Source organism: Salvia splendens, chromosome 6 (genome assembly GCF_004379255.2).
Source record: "Salvia splendens isolate huo1 chromosome 6, SspV2, whole genome shotgun sequence".
NCBI lineage: Eukaryota > Viridiplantae > Streptophyta > Magnoliopsida > Lamiales > Lamiaceae > Salvia > Salvia splendens.
In genome coordinates, this window is record NC_056037.1 from 31119485 (window position 1) to 31146133 (window position 26649).

At 37.5% G+C, this 26649-nt stretch overlaps 4 protein-coding genes across 9 annotated transcripts; 1 reads left to right on the forward strand and 3 right to left on the reverse strand.

Moving 5' to 3' along the window:
- Window positions 1-7119: 7119 nt before the first annotated feature.
- On the reverse strand, window positions 7120-9414 carry LOC121806546 (probable E3 ubiquitin-protein ligase RHY1A). 2 transcript variants are annotated; one of them, XM_042206629.1, is made up of 4 exons: window positions 9003-9414; window positions 8421-8611; window positions 7689-8018; window positions 7120-7382 (listed from the first exon to the last, which is right to left on the reverse strand). In XM_042206629.1, the coding sequence occupies exons 1-4, from the start codon at window positions 9249-9251 to the stop codon at window positions 7379-7381; spliced, it is 774 nt and encodes a 257-aa protein (XP_042062563.1). In that variant the 5' UTR covers window positions 9252-9414; the 3' UTR covers window positions 7120-7378. The 2 variants fall into 2 exon arrangements, with proteins under 2 accessions (XP_042062563.1, XP_042062562.1); XM_042206628.1 differs by lacking the exon at window positions 7120-7382 and having other exon boundaries at window positions 7388-8018.
- A 1344-nt stretch (window positions 9415-10758) lies between these two features.
- Window positions 10759-13225, forward strand: LOC121809916 (leucine-rich repeat protein 2-like). Of its 2 annotated transcripts, none has more exons than XM_042210768.1 (7): window positions 10759-11008; window positions 11148-11280; window positions 11400-11471; window positions 11968-12111; window positions 12207-12278; window positions 12360-12431; window positions 12893-13225. In XM_042210768.1, the coding sequence occupies exons 1-7, from the start codon at window positions 10927-10929 to the stop codon at window positions 12894-12896; spliced, it is 579 nt and encodes a 192-aa protein (XP_042066702.1). In that variant the 5' UTR covers window positions 10759-10926; the 3' UTR covers window positions 12897-13225. The 2 variants fall into 2 exon arrangements, with proteins under 2 accessions (XP_042066702.1, XP_042066701.1); XM_042210767.1 differs by having other exon boundaries at window positions 10763-11008; window positions 12916-13225.
- A 482-nt stretch (window positions 13226-13707) lies between these two features.
- On the reverse strand, window positions 13708-16024 carry LOC121809915. Its single transcript, XM_042210766.1, has 2 exons — window positions 15567-16024; window positions 13708-14946 (listed from the first exon to the last, which is right to left on the reverse strand). Exon 2 carries the CDS (start codon window positions 14932-14934, stop codon window positions 13918-13920), a length of 1017 nt encoding a protein of 338 aa, XP_042066700.1. The 5' UTR covers window positions 14935-14946; window positions 15567-16024; the 3' UTR covers window positions 13708-13917.
- A 1871-nt stretch (window positions 16025-17895) lies between these two features.
- On the reverse strand, window positions 17896-22300 carry LOC121807649 (BTB/POZ domain-containing protein NPY2-like). Of its 4 annotated transcripts, none has more exons than XM_042207927.1 (7): window positions 22020-22258; window positions 21809-21865; window positions 21632-21712; window positions 20837-21364; window positions 20069-20138; window positions 18685-19860; window positions 17896-18605 (listed from the first exon to the last, which is right to left on the reverse strand). In XM_042207927.1, exons 4-7 carry the CDS (start codon window positions 20896-20898, stop codon window positions 18036-18038), a joined length of 1878 nt encoding a protein of 625 aa, XP_042063861.1. In that variant the 5' UTR covers window positions 20899-21364; window positions 21632-21712; window positions 21809-21865; window positions 22020-22258; the 3' UTR covers window positions 17896-18035. The 4 variants fall into 4 exon arrangements, with proteins under 4 accessions (XP_042063861.1, XP_042063862.1, XP_042063863.1 ...); XM_042207928.1 differs by having other exon boundaries at window positions 21809-21886; XM_042207929.1 differs by lacking the exons at window positions 21809-21865; window positions 22020-22258 and adding an exon at window positions 22266-22300.
- Between the last annotated feature and the right edge of the window lie 4349 nt (window positions 22301-26649).

Consider the following 26649-nt stretch of genomic DNA (forward strand, 5'->3'; position numbering starts at 1 on the left):
AAAAAAAACATATATAAGAGTTTGTATTTATCGTTGTATTTATTATTAACACTTATGCAATGTTATTATTAAAAGTATTGATTTGATACTTAAAAAATGAAAAAAAAACATATATAAGAGTTTGTATTTATCGTTGTATTTATTATTAACACTTGATGGTTAATAGTACTATATCATAGAGAATTTAAAAATAGTCTCCCTATATTCAGGGTAAGGTGAATTATTTCTTTGTCCACCATTATACTATTAGTCCATTGTATATTTATGTTCATAGTATTATAAATTGTTTATGTCCACCATTAGATTTATAATTTCTTTACTTCACTATAGCAGTATGATATAATGTTAACTTATTTACTAGTAGTAATTTTTAGTGAGAACAGAGAATGTTTATTTACCCTTAACTCAAACTTCTTTTAGCAAAAATGTTATACTTCAATATTTTAAATTGAATTCAAACTTAAAGAATATTCTCTATCCACTAAATACTTTTTTTACTCACAAACTTTAAAAAATGATTTAAATTTATTTTAGTGTAAACCTAAAAATGGGTGTATTATACTTAAAAGGCCAAAGGAGAATTAATATTAGAGTACTATTGTAGCTAATTATCTACTTCATTTTGAATATTAGAATATCATGGGAAATGGTCTATGTCTCAAAGTTTTGTTATGTTTTGTTCATTTTATAATTTTCGATTTTAATACTCCTATTGTATATTTTCGATCTATATGTAATAAGTATGTATTCTAAAATATAAATTATAAAACCGGAAACTTCTTTTAATATGGTTAATCGTTGAACATTTGTTGACTTGATCCAAATTTTTAGGGTTTATCTATTGTTGAGAATTTTTTTTATTTTTAAACGTAATTATAAACTATATAATCAATTTTTAATGACAATCAAATGATTAATCCATGCATGATAACAAATAAATATTACTCCACCTACTATTTGTGAATGCATTTAAGTTGGATCGATTCAAATCTTTTGGTGAACGCATTTCCCAACAAACTAATTAGAAAGATTCCCATCTTCTTTATTTTTATTTTGCAAGGGATAGATAGATATCCAAACTTTAATGCGAAAAAGAAACACATCAAAATAGAATAATACAATCAAACTATATATACTACTTATAATCCAAATCGTGTTTTTCGTGGATATTGGTTGGTTAAACTTATTTCTTCGAGATGGATTTTGAATTCAAATGGAAAAGACAATAATTAAATTAGTTCAGTATATGAAAATAGAGTAATTGTATATGTCATCATTATACACTTCCCACATAACACGTTACTAAAAAGGTAGTGGTGCTTATTAAAATAATTTAAATCTTCTCTTCAACATAAAGGTAATGAAGTAAATATATTCAAATATGACCGAGTTTGGTAATATGTAGTGTGAATATAAATATTTTTTTCTACCTTTTGTGGGTTTCCGACATTTTTAGGATTGCAATGCTTTTTCAATTTCAAATAAAATAAGTACATTACTTTATTTTGTTGGATTTATATCTAATTTGGATTTAACAACGGGTTAGTATTGTTGACTCACTAGCAAACCATTGAAATATTATATTTTTGAGGTTGGCAATACCCCAAACGTTGGGATATTTATAATTGGACGTAACAAATTTAATATTTATTAGTAATAAAATTATTCGTTTACTCATTTTTAATTATTTTAGTCAAACCGTTGAGTTGAGTGGGTGGCTAATAGAAATAGCTTTTGAAAAAGCGACATAATTTGTGGATTTATTTCTTATAGTGGAAGAAACTTATCGGAATCACATTAGGTAAGTTTGATATACTATGGATTTGGGTAAATCTTCAAATATTTATTCGGTTTTGCTCTAATTTTCCATTAATACTATATCCATATATGTCGTGTTGTACTTTAAATAAATGTACTATTGGGTACAAGAATAATAGTATATAGAGGTCCCCAATCCGAACCGAACCGGACGAACCGGCCCGGAACCGTCACCGGCGGTTCCGAACCGGAACCGGAACCGTCGGCGGCGGTTCGAACCGGCACCGGAACTGCCGGTTCGGCCGGGCCGGTTCCGGTTCCAATTTTTCGCTAACCGTAACCGGCGGTTCGGAACTGCCGGTTTTGCCGGAACCGTCGGTTCGGCGGTTCCCGGCACAATTTCAGGCCTACTCCTAGCCTTTTCAGAAACCGGGCCCGCGGCCGCCGGATTTGACCGAAACCATGGGCGGAAACCGTCGGTTCCGCCGAAAACCGGCGGTTCCCGCCGTTTTTTCCAAATTTTGAAAATTCAAACGGACGCCTAAACCGCCGGTTTCCGCCGAAAACCGGCGGTTCCGGTGGTAAACCGGCGGTTTCTGCCGTGTTTTTCAATTTTTTTTTTTAAAATCACAATTTTCCCCTATAAATACCCCTCAATCCTCTTCATTTCTACTCACCCCATTCTTGTGTAACTGTGTTAATAAGAATTTCTCTCTCAATCTCAATTTCTCTATTCTCCATTTGATAAGTATCTTATTGGTGAAAAAAGTGGGTATCTTTGGGGCAGATGGTACTGGAACACAAATTTATATATGGAATCTGGATGAATGTGGATCAGATTATAGTTTAAAATGGGAAGCTGGGTTCACTGGCGGGAGTTCGTTTCATCAGGCCATCAGGGTGATATATTCATCTGAGTCCGACGATGAAACGAACTCCCGCCAGTGAACCCAGCTTCCCATTTTAAACTATAATATGATCCTCATTCATCCAGATTCCATATATAAATTTGTGTTCCAGTACCATCTGCCCCAAAGATACCCACTTTTTCACCAATAAGATATTAGATACTTATCAAATGAGGAATATCTTTTAATGATCTTCTAAGTCTTTTTTGTCAACACTTGTAAGTTGTAAATTTGTAATTGTTGTAACTTGTAATTGTTGTAACTTGTATTTAAATTTTTCGATTTGTAATTGTTGTAACTTGTATTTAAATTTTTCGATTTGTAATTGTTGTAACTTGTAATTGTTGTAAGCAACTTGTATTTAAATTTTTCGATTTGTAATTGTTGTAATTTGTAATTTTAAAGTTGTAATTTGTAATGTTAAGTAATAAGTTGTAATTTGTAATTTTAAGTTGTAATTTGTAAATTTTAAGTTGTAATTTGTAATTTTAAAGTTGTTTGTAGTTTGCAATTTTAAAGTTGTAATTTGTAATTTTAAAGTTGTAATTTCTAATTTTAAAGTTGTAATTTGTAAATTTTAAGTTGTAATTTGTAATTTTAAAGTTGTAATTTGTAATTTTAAAGTTGTAATTTGTATCAATAAAATTGCATTTGAACATTGCTTTATTCTAATTTTATTTATGCAAATATATCTACATATTTTACTTGAATTACAAATTTAAAATGCAAAAAAAAAAAAACCGCCGAACCGGATGAATCGGCCCGGAACCGGGCAAACCTAGGCGGTTCCGCGGTTCACGTGAACCGGCGGTTCACGGTTCCAGAACCGGAACCGCCGATCCTTGGCCGGTTCGGTTCCGGTTCCATTTTTTTCGAACCGGAACCGGCGGTTCCGAACCGTGAACCGCCGGTTCCCGAACCGTGGTGACGTCTAATAGTATAAGAAACCTAACTTTTACATTAAACGATTCAATGCTATCCATATCCTTATTTGAGTTAATAATAAGTTAAAGTAATTCTATATAAATAAATATTCCCTCGTCCCATAAAAATATGTTCATTTTCCATTTTCGTCTATCCCATAAAAATATGTGCACTTCATTTTTAGAAAGTTATATCAATTTAATAATGTATGTCTCACTATCTACTAACACTACTTTAAATACCATTTTTCTCATCTCTTTTACTTTATCATACATTTCTCTCATCTCTCTTACTTTACCAATTACTATGTCTTAATTCCGATGCCATATCCATTGCTCATATTTTTATATACTTCAAAATATCGATTCGATTAATATTGAATTCAGATTTAAGTTTGTATGAATGTGTATTTACAACTTTAATTAATTTCAACGATGTAATAAATAATATTGATTCAATTTAACCGAAACATGGCCTTAAATGTCGGTCATAAGAGCATCTCCAATGGCGGACGTCCGGTCGGACATCCGCGACAGGCGACCGGGACGTCCGCCATTGTGGCGTTTCAACTCGGATACGGACGTCCCGTAAGGACGTCGGATGTCCTCGGACGTGGGGGCGACGGGCGGGCGGACGTCCGCCATTGTGGCGTGGGTCGGACGTCCGGTATTTAATTTTTTTTAAAAAACTCTATATATACGGCTCGTTGAACTTCATTTCATTCGCACCACTTGTGTTAACAAGTTTCTCTCTCTACATCTCTATTTTCAAGTATATCTAGAATGGCTAGTGATAGTGATAGCGATGATGAATTGGAGGTCGCTATGGAAGGTGCGATAGATAGGTTGCTACACCAGATGGAGCAGCGGAGGCAGCAGGCGGCGGTACATCGGCCGATCCGTCGTCGAACTACAATACCCCGTGACCACATTGTTGCACATATTCGGTTGTATCAGGACTACTTCGCTCTGCAGCCGCGTTTTGGGATGCCTTATTCCGGCGACGTTTTAGGATGCATCGTCCGTTGTTTATGCATATCGTGGGTGCTTTAGAGAGAAGATACCTGAATTTTAGGATCAGGGAGGATGCAGTTGGCAAACCCGGACTCACACCCTTACAGAAGTGCACTGTCGCAATCAGACAACTGGCGTACGGAGGCGCGACCGACATGTTCGACGAGTACCTCCACATTGGCGAGTCGACAGCCGTCGAGTGTCTGCAGAATTTTTGCGCGGGCGTGAGAGCGATATTCGGGGAACGGTATCTTTGGAGTCCGAGCCCCGAAGACTGCCAGAGGCTGATAGATATGCATGGGTCGGTGCACGGGTTCCCTGAGATGTTGGGCAGCATAGATTGTATGCATTGGGAGTGGAAGAACTGCCCCACCGCCTGGAAGGGGATGTACGCTACCGGCTTCAAAGCCAAGCATCCCACGATGATCCTTGAAGTTGTAGCTGACTACCGGCTGTGGATATGACATGCTTATTTTGGAGTCGCCGGGTCGAACAACGACATCAACGTTCTCCAGTCATCGCCCCTGTTCAACGCTCAGTGCAATGGCGTTGGTCCCGCCATCAGTTTCGTCGCCAACGGCAACCAGCACAATACGGGATACTATTTGGCGGATGGGATATACCCAAACTGGCCCGTCTTTGTGAAGACAATCAAGCATCCGCTCGGACAAAAGAAGTCATACTTTACGAGCCGTCAGGAAGCAGCGCGCAAGGATGTGGAGCGGGCATTTGGTGTGCTCCAGAGTCGATGGGCGGTAGTAAAGGGTCCTGCACGGCAGTGGTATATTCCCAACATCGGCGATGTCATGTACGCATGTATCATAATGCACAACATGATTGTCGAAAATGAAGCTGCGGAACTGACTCAGTGGACCAATGAAGATGATACGTGTGCAGGTCCAAGTCACGGCGTGGCCACGGCGAATATGAATATGGGGGTACCTCATGGAGAGGTCGAGCGGATGCGTGCATTTGCCGACATGCGGCAAACAGATGCTCATGTTCTACTTCAGCACGATATTATCGAAGAGGTTTGGACGCGGAGGGGTTGACGTTGATGTTATTACTTTTTTTATTTTATTACTATGTAATTTTTTTTTCAAATCATGTATGTTTTTTTAATGAAGTTGATAATTTTTCCCGTTCGTATTCGTGTTGAAATTTTATTTCCGTAAACGTAAATTGCTTTATTTGTGAATTTGTGATTTTTCTTTTATTGCGGGAAGTTCTAGTGGGAAGGGCGGATTGTGAAGGGGATGTCCTAGTGACGTGGCAGTGGGATGGGAAGTCCTAGTGACGTGGCAGGAAGTGTTTTTGGAAAGTCCTAGTGGATGTCCGAATGAGACATCCGTGCATTGGAGATGCTATAAGAACTTTTTTTTTGAAAATGCACAACATTTAAATATCTGTCACTCGTGACTTCAACATCGTGGGACCATGGAATACTAGAATTCATATCCCAAACCTAAATTTGACTCATTCCTCTTAACTATTTATCTACCCCTATAATCATATACCAAACTTGAATCTTCTCTCACGCTAAACAACATAATAAGAGAAAATGATACTATCATAAAAGGGTATGGATTAAAGTGGCGCTAAATGTATGATAGACTGACACATAACTCGTCTATTTTTAATTACATGGTTAAGGGACCTGTGGGTATTAAACAACTGAATAACTTCAAATTCTTGGATAAGTTTTTCCACCCTTCGAAGTAATGAATAATTAAAAGAATAATTAATAACTTGTGGAGTACTTTTATTGAGTTTAATAACATTTAACATTTGTTATCCTGATGAAATGGAGACGAGCTATTCGAAGTTTAATCATGAATTACACTCAACAAGTTTCTCATAGAAAGAGGTTAAGGTTAGGTTATTATAGCATTCAAAAGTCGTAACGAAAACTCCGGTTTGGCCTCACCTAAACTTAATTGCATATAGTAGTAACAAACAAGGTAATAAATTCTCCTGTGATCTTTATTGTTTTTCTGTGACCGACTGTTATTTTCAACATATTATTCTACTACACTTTTTTATTTATTTATTTTGTGATTTGAGTTTTGTTCTTAACAAATTCTCTTTTTTGTATAAAGAAATTATTACAAGCATTTAAGAGTCTAAGACTAAAACCTCATAACAAGGAATTCTTTTTAGCATCAATAATCCAGCCGTAAAAGGTTGAAATAAGAGTCTCTCTCTCTCTCTCTCTCATAAAAAGGACCAAGAAAAATGGATTGTGAGTGGGACAGAGAGTCGCTATGAAGAACTAATTGAGTTGACTGGAGTGGCCTGTAATAGTATTACTACAAGGTAGTCAAGGAAGTTTTTCTAAGGGTGCTTTCATGATATTATTTATTACATACATATCATTTTCAGGGGACAAACAGTTATAGCCAAATGTTGAATCATTCAACTGGGGTACCAATCTCTCTGTTTACTTTAAAAGCCTTTATTCTTAAAAGTTTCAGACCATACCTGTCCGAATCTACCTCGCTCAAACATGAAACACGACACACTGGGTGGGTCCTGTCCAGGGTTGAATATCCCCCAACCAACCTGCTGCTTCCCGATTCGACGACCTGCATTTACTTGCTACAAAATATAACAACATAGGGCTGCCTGCAAACATCTGGGAGTTAATCTTTATAAAAGTACGGTAATTAAATGATGCTAAGCGTTCATTTCCTAACGGGAATGGTATGTCAGATGAAACGGATGATGACCGACAATTACAAACCAGCCACATGCGAGTCCAGTTATATATTCAAGTCACCTACATAACAGAATGCAGTAAAAGTGTTATATCACAAGAGGAACGAGTGTGTTCGAGTCACATTAGGCATCAGAGTTGAAACAAAATATTACAAGACAAGATTTCTCGATACACGCTACAGAAGAACGATCACAACACACTAACACAGACATGGAAAAACTAGTGAATAGCATTAGAAAAGGCGTTCTAACAGATCAACATTCTGGATCCTTTTTAACTCTGCCAGAAGTTACATCAATACTCCTACGGCAATATGGGCAGTCTGCACAAGTCCGAACCCAGGGGTCCAAGCAACAAAAATGATACCTGTGCCCACACGGTAGACATATCAGCTGATCTCCCACCAAGAAACTCTCCAGGCATATGCTACACTCTCTCGATGCCCTAGACGCGGGGTGTTCGTCACTTTCCTCTGAGACACAGAATACCTCGACCGGCAAACAGCTTAGTGCCTCTTGAGTAAGTCCTGGAGGCCTCTTGTTCAGATGCTGGCCAACTGAACTGGGTAAGGGAGCCGCTGCTGCAAGCCACTCCCTAGATAGTTCTGTTTCCCAATCCCCAGCATCCACGAGCCTGAAGTCATCCCCCATTGCATAGTCACTATGTTGGCTACTAGATGAGTTCCTGTTACTCCGCCTATACAAATAAGCATAGTAACCAATTAGAAAGCCTGTAAGAAACGTAAATCGCTTGAACGGTGTGAGGTCACTAAATTAAATGACACGGAAGGGGCTTCAAGAAGGCTAACACTTAAAGATGTAAATGGGCTAGAATCTCAAATCATGATCAATTTTCAGTGTCCTTACAAGTTCAGTAGAATAAGAATTGTTGTGGAGTAGAAGGAATAAAACATACAGAAGAAAAGTTTGGGAACACAATTATGCAATAGTAAGGTTTCATGACTAGTTTGCAAAAAAGTCAAGGTAATATCGATACTGGCTCATGTCAAATCTACGACTGACTAGCTGAATGAGTTTTACAGTTTACTTTAGTTGACACAATTATGCTGAGGGTGGGGTTTCAAACATCTGAACTAACCTGCTACCAGAGAGTGTAACACCTCTCAGTCGTTGCAGAAGTCTTTCTCTAGCAAGCAGCACGGCTCCAGGAAGCCTGTCATTCCCACTTAATGACAGCCTGTCTTGTGGATTAACTTGTGGTTCAGGATGGATAACATTGCCTGGAGAAAACAGGTTGTTGCCGTCTTCAGGTCGAAGCGATTCACGTTCCTGTTCATAATGAAAGGATATGGCAGCCAATGGTTCAGAAAGGTTTCTCCTTGAGAAGCATTTACACGGTAGATGGAAAATTTTAACCAATGGGGTCATACACATAAAAAAACCAACACTAGGAGGAACTGATAATATCATAACATTATTCAAAATTGAGCTATTGCTTGCAAATTAAAATTAAAATTGAAAATTGCAACGGAAATTGCTGAACTCATGCGCAATTATTGTGTTTAAATAAGGAGAAGAATACTAAAACCAAAGCACATAGTGAAAACTGAAAACAGAAATGACAATGCTCAATCTCAGGCTCTATGCTAACATACTCCATAAATTCAGCCCTAATTGTTACATAAATTGCAATAATCGTAACGAAAGAAAAAAAACTCACCGGAGGTGGATGAGAAGAGCGATGGAAAGAGGTCTGGCGCGGGTGATGAAGAGAGCGGCGCAAGGGATTGCAGCCGTCGGGATCTCGGCGACTGTGATTTCCTCCGACGGTGGTGTTGTTGTGGCGGCGGCGGCGATTGATCCAGAGAGGCGGCGGTGGAGAGCCCAAATCCGAGACGACGCCAAATGAATCGGAATGACGCCCAATTCGAGACCTGCGCTGGTAGAAAAGCTCCGAAGCGCTCGTCATGCAACTCCGATTAGCAGCAGATTTCCAATGGAAAAACAGTTATGGCAGTTGAAGATTGAAGTTTGAGAGAAATTAGGTGGATTTGAGGTAATAGAGGAAGTTTGGGGGAAATTTTGGGGACAGGACATCCAATTCAATCTATCACCTTTGTCTTAAAATTATGACGCGCCCACTGCCTACTGTAACAACTCGTTTAGCTTAATTTCTTCTAAAATAATAATCAACATGTTACATAATGAAATAACTGAAATTGGATGTTTCATTAACTTATACTCCCTTCCCTCCCCTCTGTCCACGAAAAATAGAGCACATTTGTCATTTTAATTACCCACAGAAAATAAAGCATATTTAAAAAATAAAAGTTTTCAACAAGTTACTTCTTACTTTTTTTCTCTTTATCTCTTACTAATAATTTGTCTTTCCTCCTTGTTATAGGAGTTGATTTGTAATTTCCTCCTTCATATATATGATATAAATATATGAAGTTAATTTAAAAAAAAAAAAAAAAGTCTAAAATCAAACGTCTATATGTATTAAATGCGCGAGGTGGTTTAGATTTCGCAGAGAGACGTGTCGTTAATCAAGTCCATTTGATTTGATTTGATTATAACTAACTAAAATTATGCAGTTTTAAAACGTGTTATTATGGTCATAGATTTATGGTTAATAAAACTATCTATAAATGACGGCAGTAAATTATTTTTGTGGTTGTTACATCACCTGCATCTAGCAAATGAAACATCCAATTTCAGTTATTTCATTTGGACAAGTGAAGATTAAATCATTTTAGTTAATTGTGATTAACAATTTATTTATTCTAAAATTATTAATTTTCATTTTTAATATACTTTAAATATTATATCAAAATGACTTCGTATCAAGTTAATAGCAGCAATAACATAATTTAGTGTATGCTTATGACATTTTTAGTCGACATTTCCAACGGAAGAAGGTGGAACCTTATCTAAAGAGGAAAATTAAAATGCTTGGCTTACCTATTTATAGAGAAAGATGTATATGATGTTAATTACTATATTCTTATCACAGGAAGTAGACTCATGATGGTATGTATGTATTTGACTCTGGAGGAGACTCTATGTCTATGGGATTCAAATCCCCATTACTCTCAGTCGAGAGTGCTAAGGGAAAAAATTGCAATAAGAGAGGCTTCACAGACAATGCAATGGAGGCTAGAGAGGCAGCAATGGTGGAAGCATCATGGTGTTGTATACTGGTGCGGTGCATATATTTTGAAATGGACAAAAACACATCTATTGTATTTTCAATTTTGAAAACAAGGCGCAAATTTGTTGCGGAAAAATTTGTTGAATGTGTCGTCACTCGTCAGCGCAGTTGGTACTGTATCGCTGAGACCAATCCCCATTGTGTTCATATTCAATGTGGACCCCACCCCCCCCTTCTTCCTCAAACGTGATTTTCACTCCATGGAAAATGGAAGGAAATGGCATTTCACCATTCTCTCCCGTTTCCAATTTCTTAAATTTTTTCAACTTTCGTCCAACATTGACTTAGCTGTCCCTATAATCCCCCACTCATTACTCATTGCCATCCTCTTTAGTAGTACTACTACTTTATAAGTATCTTACTAGTACAATTAAACAACACTTCCATTTCCATTTTCATTCCCACCTTTTCATCTCTCCCTCTCTTTCTCATGGCTGTTGTTTCTCTTTTGCTCTCTTTCTTCCTTCCCATCCTCCTCTCCTTCTCTCCCGCGTTCTCCACCAACTCTGAAGGTGATTCAAAGCTTTCTCCAATTTCAATTCTCTCATTGTTTTTTTTTCTATTTTGGGAATTCCCTCATCAACTTGCAATCTTTCATAAAGGCGTTGCTTTTTCTGGTGGGCTTTCCTAATTAGTAGTTCGGTTTCGCAGGAAATGCGCTGTCTGCTTTGAGAAGCAGACTTTCAGACCCCACAAATGTTCTGCAAAGTTGGGATCCAACTCTTGTGAGTCCCTGTACTTGGTTTCATGTCACCTGCGATTCCAACAACCACGTTGTTCGCCTGTAAACATCTCCAATTCTTCTTCCTCATTTCTACCGATTCCTCCCTTTTTCTCTCTTCCTACTTTCTTGTTCAAGTTTACCATCATCGGTTTGTAATGAATCTGGTTTTATGATGGTAGGGACTTGGGAAATTCCAACATTTCTGGGAGTTTGGGACCGGAGCTAGGTGAACTCAAGCACCTGCAGTATTTGTAATACTCTTTCTTAACCCTTTGATTAGTTTGTTGATTGTGTTTTTAAGCTTCAAATATCTTTAACTATACTACTTATTGTTGTCTCCGTAGAATTATGTAATTAAAGACCATTTGTATGAGGGAAGTATGTCTGATTTTTTATGATTTCTTGTCACTTTATGTTGTTTCTTGTCATGACTAATTGTGTTTGTGTTTGAAAATCCTAATTTTAATGATTTCTTTAGAGCTTGGTTTGCTGTTGTTGTGTCTTTATAACGATTACTTGTGAGTTGTGATGCTACAAAGAGAAAATTTTAGCATTGATTGCAGGGAACTTTACAAAAATAATGCTTTCAATTTCATTGTTTAGTCAACTAATTTTAATGTTGAACTTGTTGCAGCTGATTGTCACTAAATATCCTAGTTTTAATTATTTCTGTTAAACACCAGAGCATGATTTATTGTTCTTGTGTTTTCATAACCACTGCTTGTTACAATTTTGCACTAAATGCAGGGAGCTTTACAAAAATAACATAGTAGGGAATATCCCGAAGGAGTTGGGCAATTTGGGAAAGCTCATAAGCATGGATCTCTATGGAAACAAATTCCACGGGAAGATACCAGAGTCCTTTGCCAACTTGAAGTCTCTTCGATTTTTGTGAGTATAAGATTGTACGAAACCAAATAGTGTAGTTGATTAGTTTCTTGTGGATTAAAGTTTAAGCGTTCTAACTTATATACTTCTCTCTGCAGACGGTTGAATGATAACAAGCTAACTGGATCAATACCACGGGAACTCGCCACTCTGTCTGACCTCAAAGTCCTGTGAGTAAACCTCTTCATGCGCTTTGATGATGAGAAATGACTTAAGTATTTGTCTCATGTGTAATTCTTGAATGGCTGCAGTGATATCTCGAATAATGATCTTTGTGGAACAATACCGGTTGATGGTCCGTTTGGGACCTTCCCGATGGAAAGGTACTTACTTTTCCATTCCATCCTTATTAATTAGAAACCTTGTTGATCCCCTTCTTATTAAGGGTAGTGTTCATGGTTTGATACACATACTTCTTGGCCACGAAATTAACTTCGAACAATATTTTGAAGCATATAGCTCTTGTAATATATGGATTGCTAAAATTGATTATGAGCCATAATCTAACACGAAGATCCAAGTACCATAAATCTCATCACCATTTTTATGGATTCAATCACATAGAAACGTAGATCGCTGTCTGTCTAGACTCTATGATGTATGATATATTTTCTTGATTTTCCTTAAGCGATCATATTACTCCATATTATAATCCAGTTTTCTTGCACTTCTCATTTTGTCTGTTCATGTGAAAGATGATACAATAATCTATGCTTTCAAGAATACACATAACTAATCCAATGTGTGACTGTGCCATTTATTGATTGAACCTCTGCATTCCAAGTTGAATATTTGGAAAAATTGCAGTTTTGCTAACAACAACAGACTCAATGGTCCCGAGTTGAAAGGATTGGTGGCTTATGACTTTGGATGCTAGAGGGAGATGCAGAAACATAGCTGTCTCAAGCTTAAGAAAGATTATAGGAGAAAACAAGGTGTTGATTGTTTGAATGTAATGTTGTTGATATATATTCAATACATGCATTGCCTCTTGTAGTAATACAAACTACATTTTACAGCTAAGTTGTGTAGCATTAATAGGCTGATAGAGAGTTGGTTGTAACTTTGCAATGGAATGAAAACCTCACAGTGGCGTTCTGCTACTTTCACCCCTTCATCTTAGTTATTGCATGGTAAACCAGAAATGTCAGTTGGCCCCGGAACCATACAATTTTGGAACATTAATCGTGGATAACCGGTCAAAATCGCCCATAAACCACGGGTTTGGTTGTTCGAATAGTTGTTCAAAACCAAAACTGTGAATTTACTTGTTGGCCAGGTTATAATTGCAATTTCCTTGGAACCGGAACAGGCAATTGGTAACAGGCGGCTTCACTATTTCGTCGTGGCTGGTTCGATCTTCATACCTCTATAGTATCTTACTTATTTTAAATTTTGAAGATATTTATTGATTTCGATTTTATTTAGTTTGACATAAAATACAGAGAATCATTTGAAGTTGCTGGTTTATAATTATTGTTGTAGTTTGTATAGCTGATTGTATTTGCCATGCGACTATTTTTTTCAAGTACAAATTTGTATGGATGAAATTGGTCTAAATCTTGAAAGCATAAAAGCAGCCCTTTTTTTGGCAAGTAATAACCACAAATGGATGTTTCTTTCATTACAAGAATATATGTACACAAAAATTATACAACTCTATAATGAGAAAGAAATGTTAAAAACGGTATCTAAGTCTAAAATAATACACCCCATTCCTAGCAATTAATGCTGTTAGAACCTATCTGTATGTGAAGCCACCAAACCTCCCTCTTCTATGCAACTACCATTTTCAAAACTGGAGTTTTTTTACTCCCCGGAGGCGTAGTGGCAGATCTTCTCGAGCTGTACGGGCCAATCTACCCCGAGCAAACGAGGGTTTGATTCCATCGCAACCCGGAAATCCAGCATACTCACACGTCTAGCTCTATCAGGCATCACTGCCTTATTTGATTGTCTCCCAAGATCTGTACACTTGGATGAAGCAATCGACAAACATGGCTCAATTATTCGCTTCAAGAACCCGTTCAAGCTGTTGTTTATCACGTCTGCACATTCCAGCGAGATCCCTACTCCCTCCGATGCCAGCTTCTTCTGCAAACACCTTCTTAAAGACACCGTACCAGGCAACTCCCCTCGATTTTCACAGGCCTCAGCACAAGCACCGTCCTTATAGCTACAACCAACAGCCTCACGAGCGCCAACTGAGACGCCAAAAGGAGCAGTGACAGGACTCCACCACCTCCCACCTTCGAGGCTTCCAGCACACTGCTCGACCTCCTCCCCGTCTTCCACTGAGACGACATCAACTGGAGGTCTGCTGCAGAGGGAATGCAACTCTGTTACTGTTCCACTCTGCTGTTCTTGAGTCCTCGTGACTGTTTCTTCACAAGTGAGACTAGGGCTCCTTCCCAGTGGGCCCAGAGGGCTCGGGCGATCCCTCAGCTTGCGATCTCTGCTGACAGGAGACCTACATTTGCGAGGCGACTGGGGGAAAGCATCACCATACAAAGATTGCAGAGAGTTCCTCTGGTAACCATTTGCAACCTTAACACTTAGTCCTTCAATTTGTTTTCGAGCTTTTTGAGGTGGGATCCTAGCTTGACACGCATTCTGGGCAATGGATCGGATAAGCCTATTGTGAAGATAAACGTTCTCCCTCCCAATCGTCTGCACACAGCTCCTGTTAAACTCAACTTTGCTAAGCTTCAAACTTAGAAATCTCTTGAGCTGATCAAAGTACCTATCTGCTCTTTGGTGTCCAATCCTTTGATAGATAACATCTTTCAGCTCTATAGTGTCCACACGAGTAAATTTTGCAACCATTTTCCGTTTAAACTGTACAGAAACGACAGATTCCCGTTCACGCAACATTATAGAAGTAGCAAAATCTCAGCCAAAAAAAGCCCCCACTTTCCAGACATTGCGTTTCACACCAAAAATCATAACAGAATACGAACAAATAAGGTCAACTACCACAGTTTTATAATGCTAATACTGTCAGCCCACACATGGATCAGCTCAATCAAAGTTATATCAAGCTATTAAATCAAGATCAAAATTTTCCTTGCTTAATGATAATACTCCATTATAGATTCTCAAATTTCCTGAACAAAAACCTCAACCTTTTCAGAGCAAACGGTTTCGGTGTATCATTTCACAAATTATTCTAGAACATTAACTTCAGTCAAAATTGAAATTAAAAAGAAAATGAAAAATTGAGGTCAGCAAATCAATCCCATCTCATTGACATTAAGATAAAACAGACAAAACAATCAAACTATGTGCCCAATTATATTGAACTAGAATGAAAAGCTAAGGATAGCAGCAAATTGCAAATAATCAACGATTCTCGAATCAGAACCCCCAACTCAGTTCACATTTCGACGACGGACAGAAATACCCCAGAAATCGGATTGAATTTTCGAGGGAACAAGAAAGGGATAGAGAAATTGGACCTGATTTGGCAGAGCAGAGCTCGACGATGAGGCTGTATTGTTGATCGTTTGTCCCAATTTCGGCTGTTTATTCGGCGGCCGAAGTCTGATTTTCTGAGTTCAATTTCTGTTCGTAAATTCCAACTCCAAGTTTAGGGACAGAGCAAAACCAAACACGGTACAATTACAGATTTTCTTAGTTTTTTTAATTACAAATAATTGGTTAATTTAACTTTTTTTTTTCTTTTAGGACTTCTAAGCCCTAAAAGGATTTTCCCCTCAAATTAATTATTATAAGTCTTTTTTAAGGAAATTATTATAAGTTAATAGGAGTACTTAATGATTCAACTTTTTTTATGCACCTCTATTATAACTTTGGAATGTACTACTATATTGTATAATTGCAGCATAATTATAAAATATAATCCATTCGTCTCTAAAAATTATGAACATTTGGTAAGGCACGAATTTTAATATATAATTAGTAAAGTAAGAGAAAAAGAGATAAAATGATAGTGTTTGTAGTGATAGTGGAGAGTAGGCTCCACAACATTAATAGTATAATGAAATGGTAAAAAATGTAGATAAAATCATGTGTATAGGTAATGTGTTGTACACTCTTCCACATCATTTGAAGTTTTGCATTGTTGTTTGTTGCATTCTCTTTCTGTCTCGACAAAATGTATAATGTACAAAATTTACACGACTTACAAACTTCGACTTCGTTTAGGTGGTTTTGAGCTATTGAATTGATGATCTCGAGTTATATAAGCAATGCTAGATCTAAGAAATGAAAATTGTGAGTCAAATACAGTTAAAAATGTCGTCATTAGCGCCAGAAGACAGAAGTGGTGCAACAATCATCCATGAAAATTGATGTCGGATGAAGATTATAAGTGGACTCCAACTTCGGAGGACTGGGATGTAGTTCCTGCACCGTAAGATCAACTACAAATGTATATGCCAAATACATGGAATATCTTGTTGGGTGTGCAGCGGAAGAATAGCAAATCAAATAAATCATAAAACATGAATTCTACAATTAGACAAAATCACCTTTTAACAATTCTTCAAATGATCGAAGATGACTTGCGAATTTTCCACATCATGTCTATGTATTCTATGAAAATCTTGTTTCCTTACCTCTTTATTTGATCTTTGTGTGGCCAAAACTTATCAAATAATATAAGGACTTTACTAAAAAGGAGACAATACTTCCGTTACGATGAATGAGCCGATGAAAGAATTTGAATTCTCCAGTAAATAGAAGAAAATTTCGAATTATCTTGTTGTGGAGAATTTGAGAATTGTGTGTAGAATTAAGGTATAAACCACTTATATATCTCATGTCTAATCTCCTTCATAGTTATAACGAGACCAGACTGGAGATCCATGCCTATTTTTCCCCTTGTGCAAAATAGAATATGTGATTGGTTTTAGTCATGTAGATATGTATGGTCTTGAATATGATTATGTGGCAATACGTGAAGTTGTAAAGACTCCATTAGTATGGTCCTTACTTTTATTTACTAGATTAATGAAAGATTGACTTGCTTTTGTTTTACTATTAAACTATCCCACAAATGTACAAAGCTAATGCAGCAATGATAAATAAGAATTTTGTATCCCACATAAACTAATAAATGTGTCAACTTAACTACCATGAACCAAAAATCAAATTCAAAGCTAAGAGCATCCACAATAAACCGGACTAGCCGACGGACTAGCACCTGGACTAGCCAAAAACACCTTCTGTCGCGTCATTAGTACTAGCCACTGCACTGCCACGTCACTAGGAATCTCACTGCACAATAGTGGACTAGCACTAGAACATCCCAACAAACAAAATCACAAATTCACACAAATACAAAATTAAAATTTCGACACGAAAATGTAACCATTTTATATAAATTAAAAAAAAACATACATAATCAAAAAAGAAGAAGTACAATTCAACAAAAAAAACGATTTCCACAAATTACATTATAAATATCAACGTGCACTTCTCCGCATATATTAGAGTGAAAGAAGAGAAACTCGTTATTACAAGTGGTGCAAATGAAAATGAACTGCAATAAACCGTATATATAGAGTTTTGGAAAAAAAATCGAAAATTCGCTAGTCCGTGCGCTAGTCCGTCGGGAGCCCACAATAGCGGACTAGCGCACGTACTAGTGCCATATGCGACGTACGAGAGGTCGTCCGTCGCGCTAGTACGTCGCAATAGTGTACTAGAGGGCGGACTAGCAGCCGGCGCGCTAGTCTACTATTGTGGATGCTCTAAGTGAATTTTTACATGAATTTGTTGTGAGTTTCTAACTTGTTTTGTTCAGAGCACAAGAATACCTGGTTTCTTTGATAATAGACAGCATTTACTGCACTAGACTTAGATTACAATATGCTAATTCTCCCCTTAAACAGAGCCCAAACTAATCTTGTAGCATGCTAAAACCACAAAAAAAAAGTGAAGTAAAATCAGCTCTTTCCTCTCTAAGAAACAGAATGCCTCCCTTTCCTCGTCGGCGTCGACTTCACCTCGTCGTGGTTGGCCGATCCAAGACTCTCCGATGTATCCGACCCACTGTTCTCCACCTTGTTCGACCAAATCTTCGAGAAGATCCTCTTCGACATGATCAGGCCCTTCATCTTACTAATGGCAGCCCTGTCCGAATTGCTGATCATCTTGCTCTCCCCGGCGCCATTGCTCCTCTCCTGCATCGCCCCGTTGCCCAACCTCAGCGCGGCCAGCTCGCCTCTCAGCGCTCTGAGCTCCTCCGACGAAGCAACAGCGTCCCAGTCCTCGTCGGTGTTAGTAGTCTGCGACCTTGCGCTGCCGTAGGAGCCGCAGTTGAGGTCCTTGATGGCTTTGGGCAGGTCCGGGGTGCTGCTCCCGGACGAAGCAGAAGCCCGTACTTGCTCGAAGAAGAGCACCTGCACCACCACGCTTACAGGGAGCCTCTCATTCTGCACGGCGTGCATGCATGCCTCCGCGGACAGCTTCTTGCAGTCCATCAACCGGCATAGCTTCTTCCGCTCACTCTTACTGATCCCGGGGTGCACCTGTGCCATTCCACACAAATTTTCAACAGCTCGCTTTCCCTTATCGAATCGCTAGAGAACGAAGAGTTTTTATGTTTACCTTGAGATATGTATCAATGGCACGATACAGAGCATCGTGGGCTGGTCGTGGATAGCTCGAGACGATCTCTGCAATCCCGGTGAAGGTAGCAAATTGTAGATTAGGGTCCTTTGCAATCTCGACAAGGTAGCCGTCGACAAGCTTTGCCACCATCAGCTTCGACGCTTCAGAGAGAATCCCAGGCCTTATCATCTCTTGAATCTCGCAACCATTTTCCATCTCAGCCACTGAGTTCTCGTCTTGCGTGACGAATTCCTCGAGTATCTTTTTGATCACGTGAACGTCGTACATTGTCCCGTCTCCATCACAAGCTTGGATCAACAGATCGCTGACGGAAGCCTCCTCCAACTGACGCCCTATCCTTTTCGCCAGCTCCATCTTCACCGTTTCTCCCGAATCAGCGGAGATGGACGCTTTCAACAGCTTGAGCAAGAAACTGCATGAGACGCTTCCCTTCTCCTCGGGCAACAGCCACACAATGGTGTCCAAGATGTTGCGATACTTAACCAGATCATTCTGTTGGATGACATTCTTGCCGGAGCCGGGTAGTTTACTGTATGCATATGCTTTTAAAGCCTCTCCGATCACCTCAGTAGATACCGCTTGTTTGTTCTTAATAGTCATGATGATACGCTTGAACAAATCTATGTCGAACTCGCACAAGTCCTCGACCCACCAGTCATTTGGAACTGTTCGGTTTCTGAGGCCGTTCCAGCCGGGGTCATTCCCGTTTTCCTCAGCAATCTTCTTCCGGTTGTATGTGTAGGACCAATCCACCGTAGAGACATGAACCGACGCCTTGGAAGCGATAGCATCGACGCACTGGCTGATTATCTTAACTTCCTCAGGCAATGGCGAAGAGGATTTTGTGTTCTGAACAACTATGATGGAGTCCTTCCAACTCCTGAAAATCACAGAATTGAGGAAAACATCGACCTTGTAGACGAGGTTGCCTTTCTCTACAGTCTCGTGCATCTCGAGATACTCAGCAGCACAACGGCTTGTGACAACATTATAAGCGTTTAGGGTTACTGTCATCCCGTAACAGAACTTGGCACAAACTTCAAAGGCGCTTGCACCGCCTGGAAGGTCATCGATCTTGACCTCATCTCCATTTCCTTCATCACCCGACGAAACCAACTTTTGTAACCGTGCACATTTAGAGAGGAGAGGAAACTGCATATTTCATTTTAGAAACAAATCAATATTGGGGGAAACTATGAATTGGTTTAGCTATAAGCCACATCACATGATCTCATAGTTATCTATTATAGCATGTTAATAGATTATGATTGGCAGATTCCGGCTAAACAAGAGCGTTAACTAATAAATACTCTTACAAAACATGATTTTCTTGAGCATACTTTTTGTAAGATAGCCATACCTTGTGAAGGTAGAACTTAACATTGCCAACTCGAACAATAACGTCCGTAGCCAAGTCACTAGCCACATATCTGCAAATAAGAGAGTTTTTACGTTAGGACATTCTTAAGCAGTAACATGAGTAGCCAGGCAAGTTCACTGCCTTCCGAATTACAAAAATGGACGAGCAAACACGCACAAGGAAAAACTGATTGTATATCACAACGGTCCAAGTAGAGCAATTGGCAGTCCTAATACATGTATAGCCTTTAAATAGATTAAAATGGTGATGGACATGATCCCTCTGCACCAGCCCCACCAGAAAATTCCAATCACAACCATTTGGTGTCATATGTATCAACCCCGAAAAAAATAGTATTATTCAGTTGTGTAGTCATTTTTTAGAGTTTGAGAGCTGGAGTTGAAAAGCTATATTTGTGTCCTAAAAAGGTCAAAGGTAATGAAATCACAAATAAATTATTCAACTAAATAGGGATGGCGCTAGAGCTCCAAGGACACCGTTGTAAATGAACATATTGTTTCATTGACATAGAAAGATAATAGTGACTGAATTAGCCCAGTGTTTCACCTTCCCTGAAAAGGTTAAGAGATAGAAAGTGGAGAAGGCAAAGAGATTGAATACAAAGCCAATTAATTAAAAGAAAAAAGAACTAAGAGATTAACACAACTTGAGAAATATCAATCAAAGGAAGTTACAAACATCGAACTTTACAAACATCGAACTTTACAAACATCGAACTTTAAGGAGGATAACGAATAAAGATCTAACCTGATGCAGTTCCCATCGGTCTGAAACGTATCTGGCTTGGATCCAAGCTTCATAAACTTCATCGTGCAAGACTCGAAGATCTTATCCCACCAGAGATACTTGAAGAAAAAAGGAGGGAAAACACCACAATGCTTCCACACTACTCAACTGAACACAGCAAAATGCACTAGGCCAAAATTGACTATCGAGCATCCGACAGGGCCCGGATCGAGGAAAGAAGGCCTGGAAATGGCAAAATGTAGAAGGCCAATGTGTGGGGACCAGTTTTCTCAATATGGCCAATTTCTTGAAGTTCCAGAGGGGGAAAAAGTGATGGGATCTAAAAGAAGCGAAAGGATATATGCTTGGTATGACCGAATCTTGACAACTAACCAGGCAAGAAGCAAGTTTTAAACTAGTTTCAAGAGAGAGAATAGGGAATGGGGGTTTAATGAAGATTCAGAGGTATTGAATAAATGGGATGGGAAGAGAGCCAGAGTGGAGGCTGTTTCCTTGGTCGGCGGCAGAGCCCACGGAGTCCGGAAGCACCTAGTCAGCAAAGGAGACATCACCAACAGCCTTACACACTAAATTATTCCACAAAACCAGAGATATAATATACCTCTCCTTTTTTTTTAACTTAACCCTCTCTCTATCTGCCTAATTCTTTCATTCATCAAATTCTACCATCATAAAAGATATGCACAAGCAAACAACAAGGGATCCTATTCCTAGTGCTCATAAAGGCTTCAGCTTCATAAAGAAATCATAACAATACTAAACATGTGCAATATAATTAGTGTGACAGATCAAAACCTGCAACGGGAAATAGTATGAGATGAATCAACCATCAAAGCAGTAGACAGTGAGCATCTCTCCGTATAGCGTTGACAAAGGCTGCAATTAAAAAAAGGGGAAGATCGCTTAGTACACAGGTTTTCTTTAATAATGCACCATTATTAACAGTACAATCTTATTAATGATGAATCATACATCAAAATCTCAGAAACAGATGACAAGATCGGCCAAGGGAAACAGTGAAACCATGTGCTGTGAAAATCATGCAAGAATCTGAAAATAGTTATAAAAAATACAAAAAAAATGAAGAATGAAGTCAACAGACAGAACCCAAAAGGCACTCTCCATGTAAACCCCCAACAAAACCCAAGGCTTTACATGAAAATGGATTGTGGAAATAATGTACCAAATGTGAAGCAAAAGCTCGTTCTTTTGGATATTCTGGATTGGAATAAGAAATGTGAGAGAAATAAATGAGGCCGCGTGCAGAAAACTGAGTTCTAGGCCGAAAAGATTATTCCTTTTGCACAGACACCAACAAGGAAAAAGGAATCAAGAAAAATGGAGTTTCTTCTTTCTTTCCTTTTCCTTCCTTTTTACAGAATTGCTTGCTCACTCCCAAAACCCAATATTTTGCTGGCTATGTGCTCACCCGTTTCGCTGTATTATGCAATGCAATGCAATGCGATGCTTTCTTCCCCAGAATTAACCTTTCCCATTTATGAGCAAGGACAAAGTTAAAAGGTAAAGGTAAAAATATCTTACGGTGGGGCCCCCTCAAGTGGTACTCACTCCGTTCCATAGCAATGGAGGCGTTTTTTTTCGGCACGGGGATTAAAAAAATTGTGTCAGGTGAGTTGAGTAAAGAGAGAATAAAGTGAAAAATAAAAAAAAGTAGAGAGATGAACAGAGAATAAAGTAAGAGAGAGTAAAGTAGGGGTTGAGAAATGTGTTGACTTTTACTAAAAAAGAAAATGACTCTATTACTATGGAACTTACCAAAATGGCAAAATTACTCTATTACTATGGAATAGAGGGAGTAAGAAACTCCATTGCAAAACACATGGTGTATTATTAAAATTGGATGTTCAATTCAATTCGATTTACTACTAAGCAAAACCAATTTCTAATTTTTTAGTATGGAACATATTTTAGGAAACGTTACATTTGTAATAATAATGTAATCTAATCTTTTATTATCATTTATGGTTTCTAAAATTACTAGTGCAATAATGAATTAGCGCTTCTAAGTAACTCAATCTCAATTTCTGAGTCTCTCAAATTAAATATTATATGTTGTATTGTAAAAAAATCGTCTAAAAATCATATTCAGTTTCAGTAATGATATAGGAGATGCAGGAGTGTTATATCACTAACTCAATACTTAATTGCTAACTATAATTAAATAATAGCCCTTAGATATTCAAATCAAGTGTCTAGATCATCAGCTCCGAAATGTCAATATGATTAACAAAAAAGTAATAAAAGTATTAAAGTCAATTTACAACAAATTAATTATAACTAACTTTTGAAAAATATCACATAATTTTAAAATGCATATAATTTTCTCGATTTAAATTATTTTTTCGCACAACATATATCAAATTAAAGATAATTTCATAAGGATTCTAACGAGATCTCACTTGCATATGTTCCGATGTCAAAATTTGAAAAAAAAAATTTGAAAATTTTCAAATTTTTTTCGTACAGTAACAAATGCAACATAGTATATAAAATATGTCAATATAATACATATAGAATGTTATTCTTAAAGCAATGTGTTGGCATAAGCAAATAATTGTGTTGATATTTTCAACATACTATATTGACATTTTCATCCAAAACCCTAATTTGGTAGTTTTTTTATCTATTTCGATTTAATTAATAAAAATGAAAATTATACGAGACAAATTAGACCACTAAATTTTTAAAATCTTATGATCTTAAATTAGTTGTAGTTAGCAACTAGAGAATGAGTTATCAATTGATCACTCGAGAGGATGGTTACGAAATAAATATAACAATTTGATAACTGATTTGTAACTAACAGTCAAGATGAACACGAATATTATTATGTGTGATACCGTTTTGACGAACTTAATAGTTAATACAAATAATGCTAGATCAATCACAACGGTCAAAATAAAATCTTTTCTCATGATCATATTTACTTTTCCTATGTACTATTATTCTTTCTATTATTAATGAACCACATGTTTATGTATATTATTAAGTCAAACAAATCTCTGACTCATCCACGTATCAGTTATAGTTGACAGTATTATTAATATTAAGGGTCGTTTGATTAGATGAGTAGCAAATACAAATTTTTGAAGGGTTGTTTTGCTAACTTAATGTTTGTGGTAGTGTATATTATGCATAATGGAGTTTGGTTTGTTGAGTTGTGTTGGAACATGTGGGCAACATCAGTGTTTGGTTGGATTAGTTGGAAGCATGTTTTATTGGTTTGCATGACATATTTATCCCTAACACATTACATTAATTTCCAATTTGCCATTTATCAAAAGTAGCATTTATAATTTGGATCTACCCCAAATTTTTCACTACCGCCTTCTCTAAAATCTGCTTAGCAGTCCCGCCAAAAGGAGACGCCCAACACCTCTTGGCCGGCAAATAATTACCGTCGAGCACAAGCCGACGTCTTTGACTGGGCACACGACCAAGGTAAATTTGCTTACTAATTCTCGTTGCATTTTTGTATTGCTTAATCAGTCATCGTCGGCTCCAGCGTATGTTCATAAATCGTCACGCCTTCCAAAGTTGTTTATGATTCATTGTCGACTGGTGCTAATTGAAATGTCAACGAAAACCGCATCAGGAATTGGATGGCAAAAGTCGAATGGGGTGGCCTGCACATCGGGAGATGTTTAGGAATCGAGGAACAGGTTGCCATGTTTTAGCTGCTTTTGTGGTAATGTATGACTATGATCTGAATTAGGACATTTGGATGGCTAAGTCCATTGATATTTTGGCGAAATGTATGAAACTTAATTGTATGTAATGTATGACTTGTCAAATCATTTTTAATCGAAGTTTAGGATGAAAAAAGCTATTTATCCGCTTAGATTATCATTTTATAAGGTAAAAGTATCATTTTATTAAACAAAAATGTCATTTTATACACCAAAAATACCTATCATTCTATCGGCTGAAAGTATCATTCTATCGGCTGAAAGTATCATTCTATAGGCTGAAAGTATCATTCTATCGGGCAAAAGTATCATTTTATCAGTTTTATGTCATTTTGTCACGTTAAAGTATCATTTTTCAGCTTATATGCATTTTCTTTCAGCTTATAATATTTTGTGTTAGTTGTAGTTTTAGTTTATTTTATTATTTGATTTGATTAGCCGTGAGTTTAGATATGAAAACTGAAAAATTATTCATTTTATGTACAAATCACAAATAGACATAAAAAACGGGAATAACATAATAGAATTTAGTAACAATCCTAATTACAATTGAACTGTAGAACCTACACCAAATAAAACACCATATAATTCAAATCTAATCTCATTTGCATGTCTAATCAAATTGGGGGTCATTCATAGATGTTGCAGACAACAACCATCTACCCACGACGGAGAGCGTCGAGCTCGAATGTCTACGCAACAACAAAAATGGTTGGATTTACTGACCTGTATGGAGTTTTCTTTGCAGCTATGGCGTATTTGCTGCGTTTTTGCAGTGGCCTTCGAGCAACAATGAGGATGGAGAGAGAGGGTAAAAGGGAAAAAGAGGGGGAGTCTTTTTCAAACAATGAAACTCTGTCTCACTAAACCTTCTTTTTTGGGGGTTAGAGTTACCAATTGAATATGGGTAGCTAACATTAATTTCAAACGGGCCGTGTTTTTTCAAACGGGCTTGATAAAAAACAACAAATGCAAACAAACGATGGTTAGAAAGGTCCACGTCAGCATTTTCCATCATTTTCCTACTCTACTCATCTAATCAAACGAGCCCTAAGAATGTATAAATAATGAAATCATTAACATTGATGGATGCAAAAATTGAAATTTGTCAACGTAAACTTAATTAGAATGTTACTGGCCAATACCAGCCTAAAAATCCACGTCATTTTTGTAAATTTAATAAGAATAATAGTCATAAATAATGAACTTATTTAATATGCAAAATTGTTAAATAAAGGAAACAGAACCAGATTTGCATGGCCCATTCCATAAATACAGTGGGAAAGTGCACAATATTTCCTACTTAATTATATCTACATCGGAAAGGTAGCTGCATTTTTTTTTATCTATGGTGAGAAATTGAGTTTGTAGTCGAAATGTTAAATACGTAGTCATAAGAAAAGTCAGCAAATACATCACATAGCTGCGTCAAATTCTTCAAATACTTTTCCCCCTTTTTAAATTGAGTGATTTATATAAAATGCAACATTGCAATTACTATATTGTAGTGTATCCATCAATACCATATTTGAAAATTCTATTAAGTCTTGGCTTATGGAGTGGTAGTATTTAAATTCATGACCTGCATACGGCAATATTGTTAGAATGGAAAGATTTCTCAATATCAATCACGATGATTTGGGAATCAATTTAGAATTATAGGAGATTGATAGCATAAGTGTAGGAGAATAGAAACCTTCCTTGTATATCTATGTATCAACCTCTATAAGAGGATATTTTGTACAATGAATAAAATACATAAAAAGTATTATCCTCTATGTCCCTAATTCCTCTAAGTACCAATTATCATGGTACCAGAGCAGGATTTCCTGTGACTCAGAGAAATCTCATCATCGTCTATACCTTTCCCGGCCAATTGTAACCAAAAGCTGTGAAAAACCAGTGAAAGGATGTCAGAATCCAATGAACACAAAGAGATTGTTACCGACAGAACAGAGACAGATCAGTTTGCAAGGATGTTTGCAAACTTCATGCGCAGCAGTTTTGCCATGACGAACACAGCAGATGCCAACCAGCAACCGAACCCACCACAGGAGATCGTGGTGGACACCAAGCCGTTGGATATCGGCTACAAACTGACCA

Bases quoted from the DNA above. Each gene is read 5' to 3' on its own strand.
- LOC121807649 (XM_042207929.1), bottom strand. From the start codon at position 20,898: ATGAAGTTTATGAAGCTTGGATCCAAGCCAGATACGTTTCAGACCGAT. The intron at 20,139-20,836 runs GTTAGATCTTTA...TCTTATTTGCAG, and splicing joins ACCGATGGGAACTGCATCAG to ATATGTGGCTAGTGACTTGG. The intron at 18,606-18,684 runs GTAAACATAAAA...GGAATGGCACAG, and splicing joins CCATTGATACATATCTCAAG to GTGCACCCCGGGATCAGTAA.
- LOC121809915 (XM_042210766.1), bottom strand. From the start codon at position 14,934: ATGGTTGCAAAATTTACTCGTGTGGACACTATAGAGCTGAAAGATGTT.
- LOC121809916 (XM_042210767.1), top strand. From the start codon at position 10,927: ATGGCTGTTGTTTCTCTTTTGCTCTCTTTCTTCCTTCCCATCCTCCTC. The intron at 11,281-11,399 runs GTAAACATCTCC...TTATGATGGTAG, and splicing joins AACAACCACGTTGTTCGCCT to GGACTTGGGAAATTCCAACA. The intron at 11,472-11,967 runs GTAATACTCTTT...CACTAAATGCAG, and splicing joins CTCAAGCACCTGCAGTATTT to GGAGCTTTACAAAAATAACA.
- LOC121806546 (XM_042206628.1), bottom strand. From the start codon at position 9,251: ATGACGAGCGCTTCGGAGCTTTTCTACCAGCGCAGGTCTCGAATTGGG. The intron at 8,612-9,002 runs GTGAGTTTTTTT...CATTATGAACAG, and splicing joins GCTCTTCTCATCCACCTCCG to GAACGTGAATCGCTTCGACC. The intron at 8,019-8,420 runs GTTAGTTCAGAT...TTATTTGTATAG, and splicing joins GTTACACTCTCTGGTAGCAG to GCGGAGTAACAGGAACTCAT.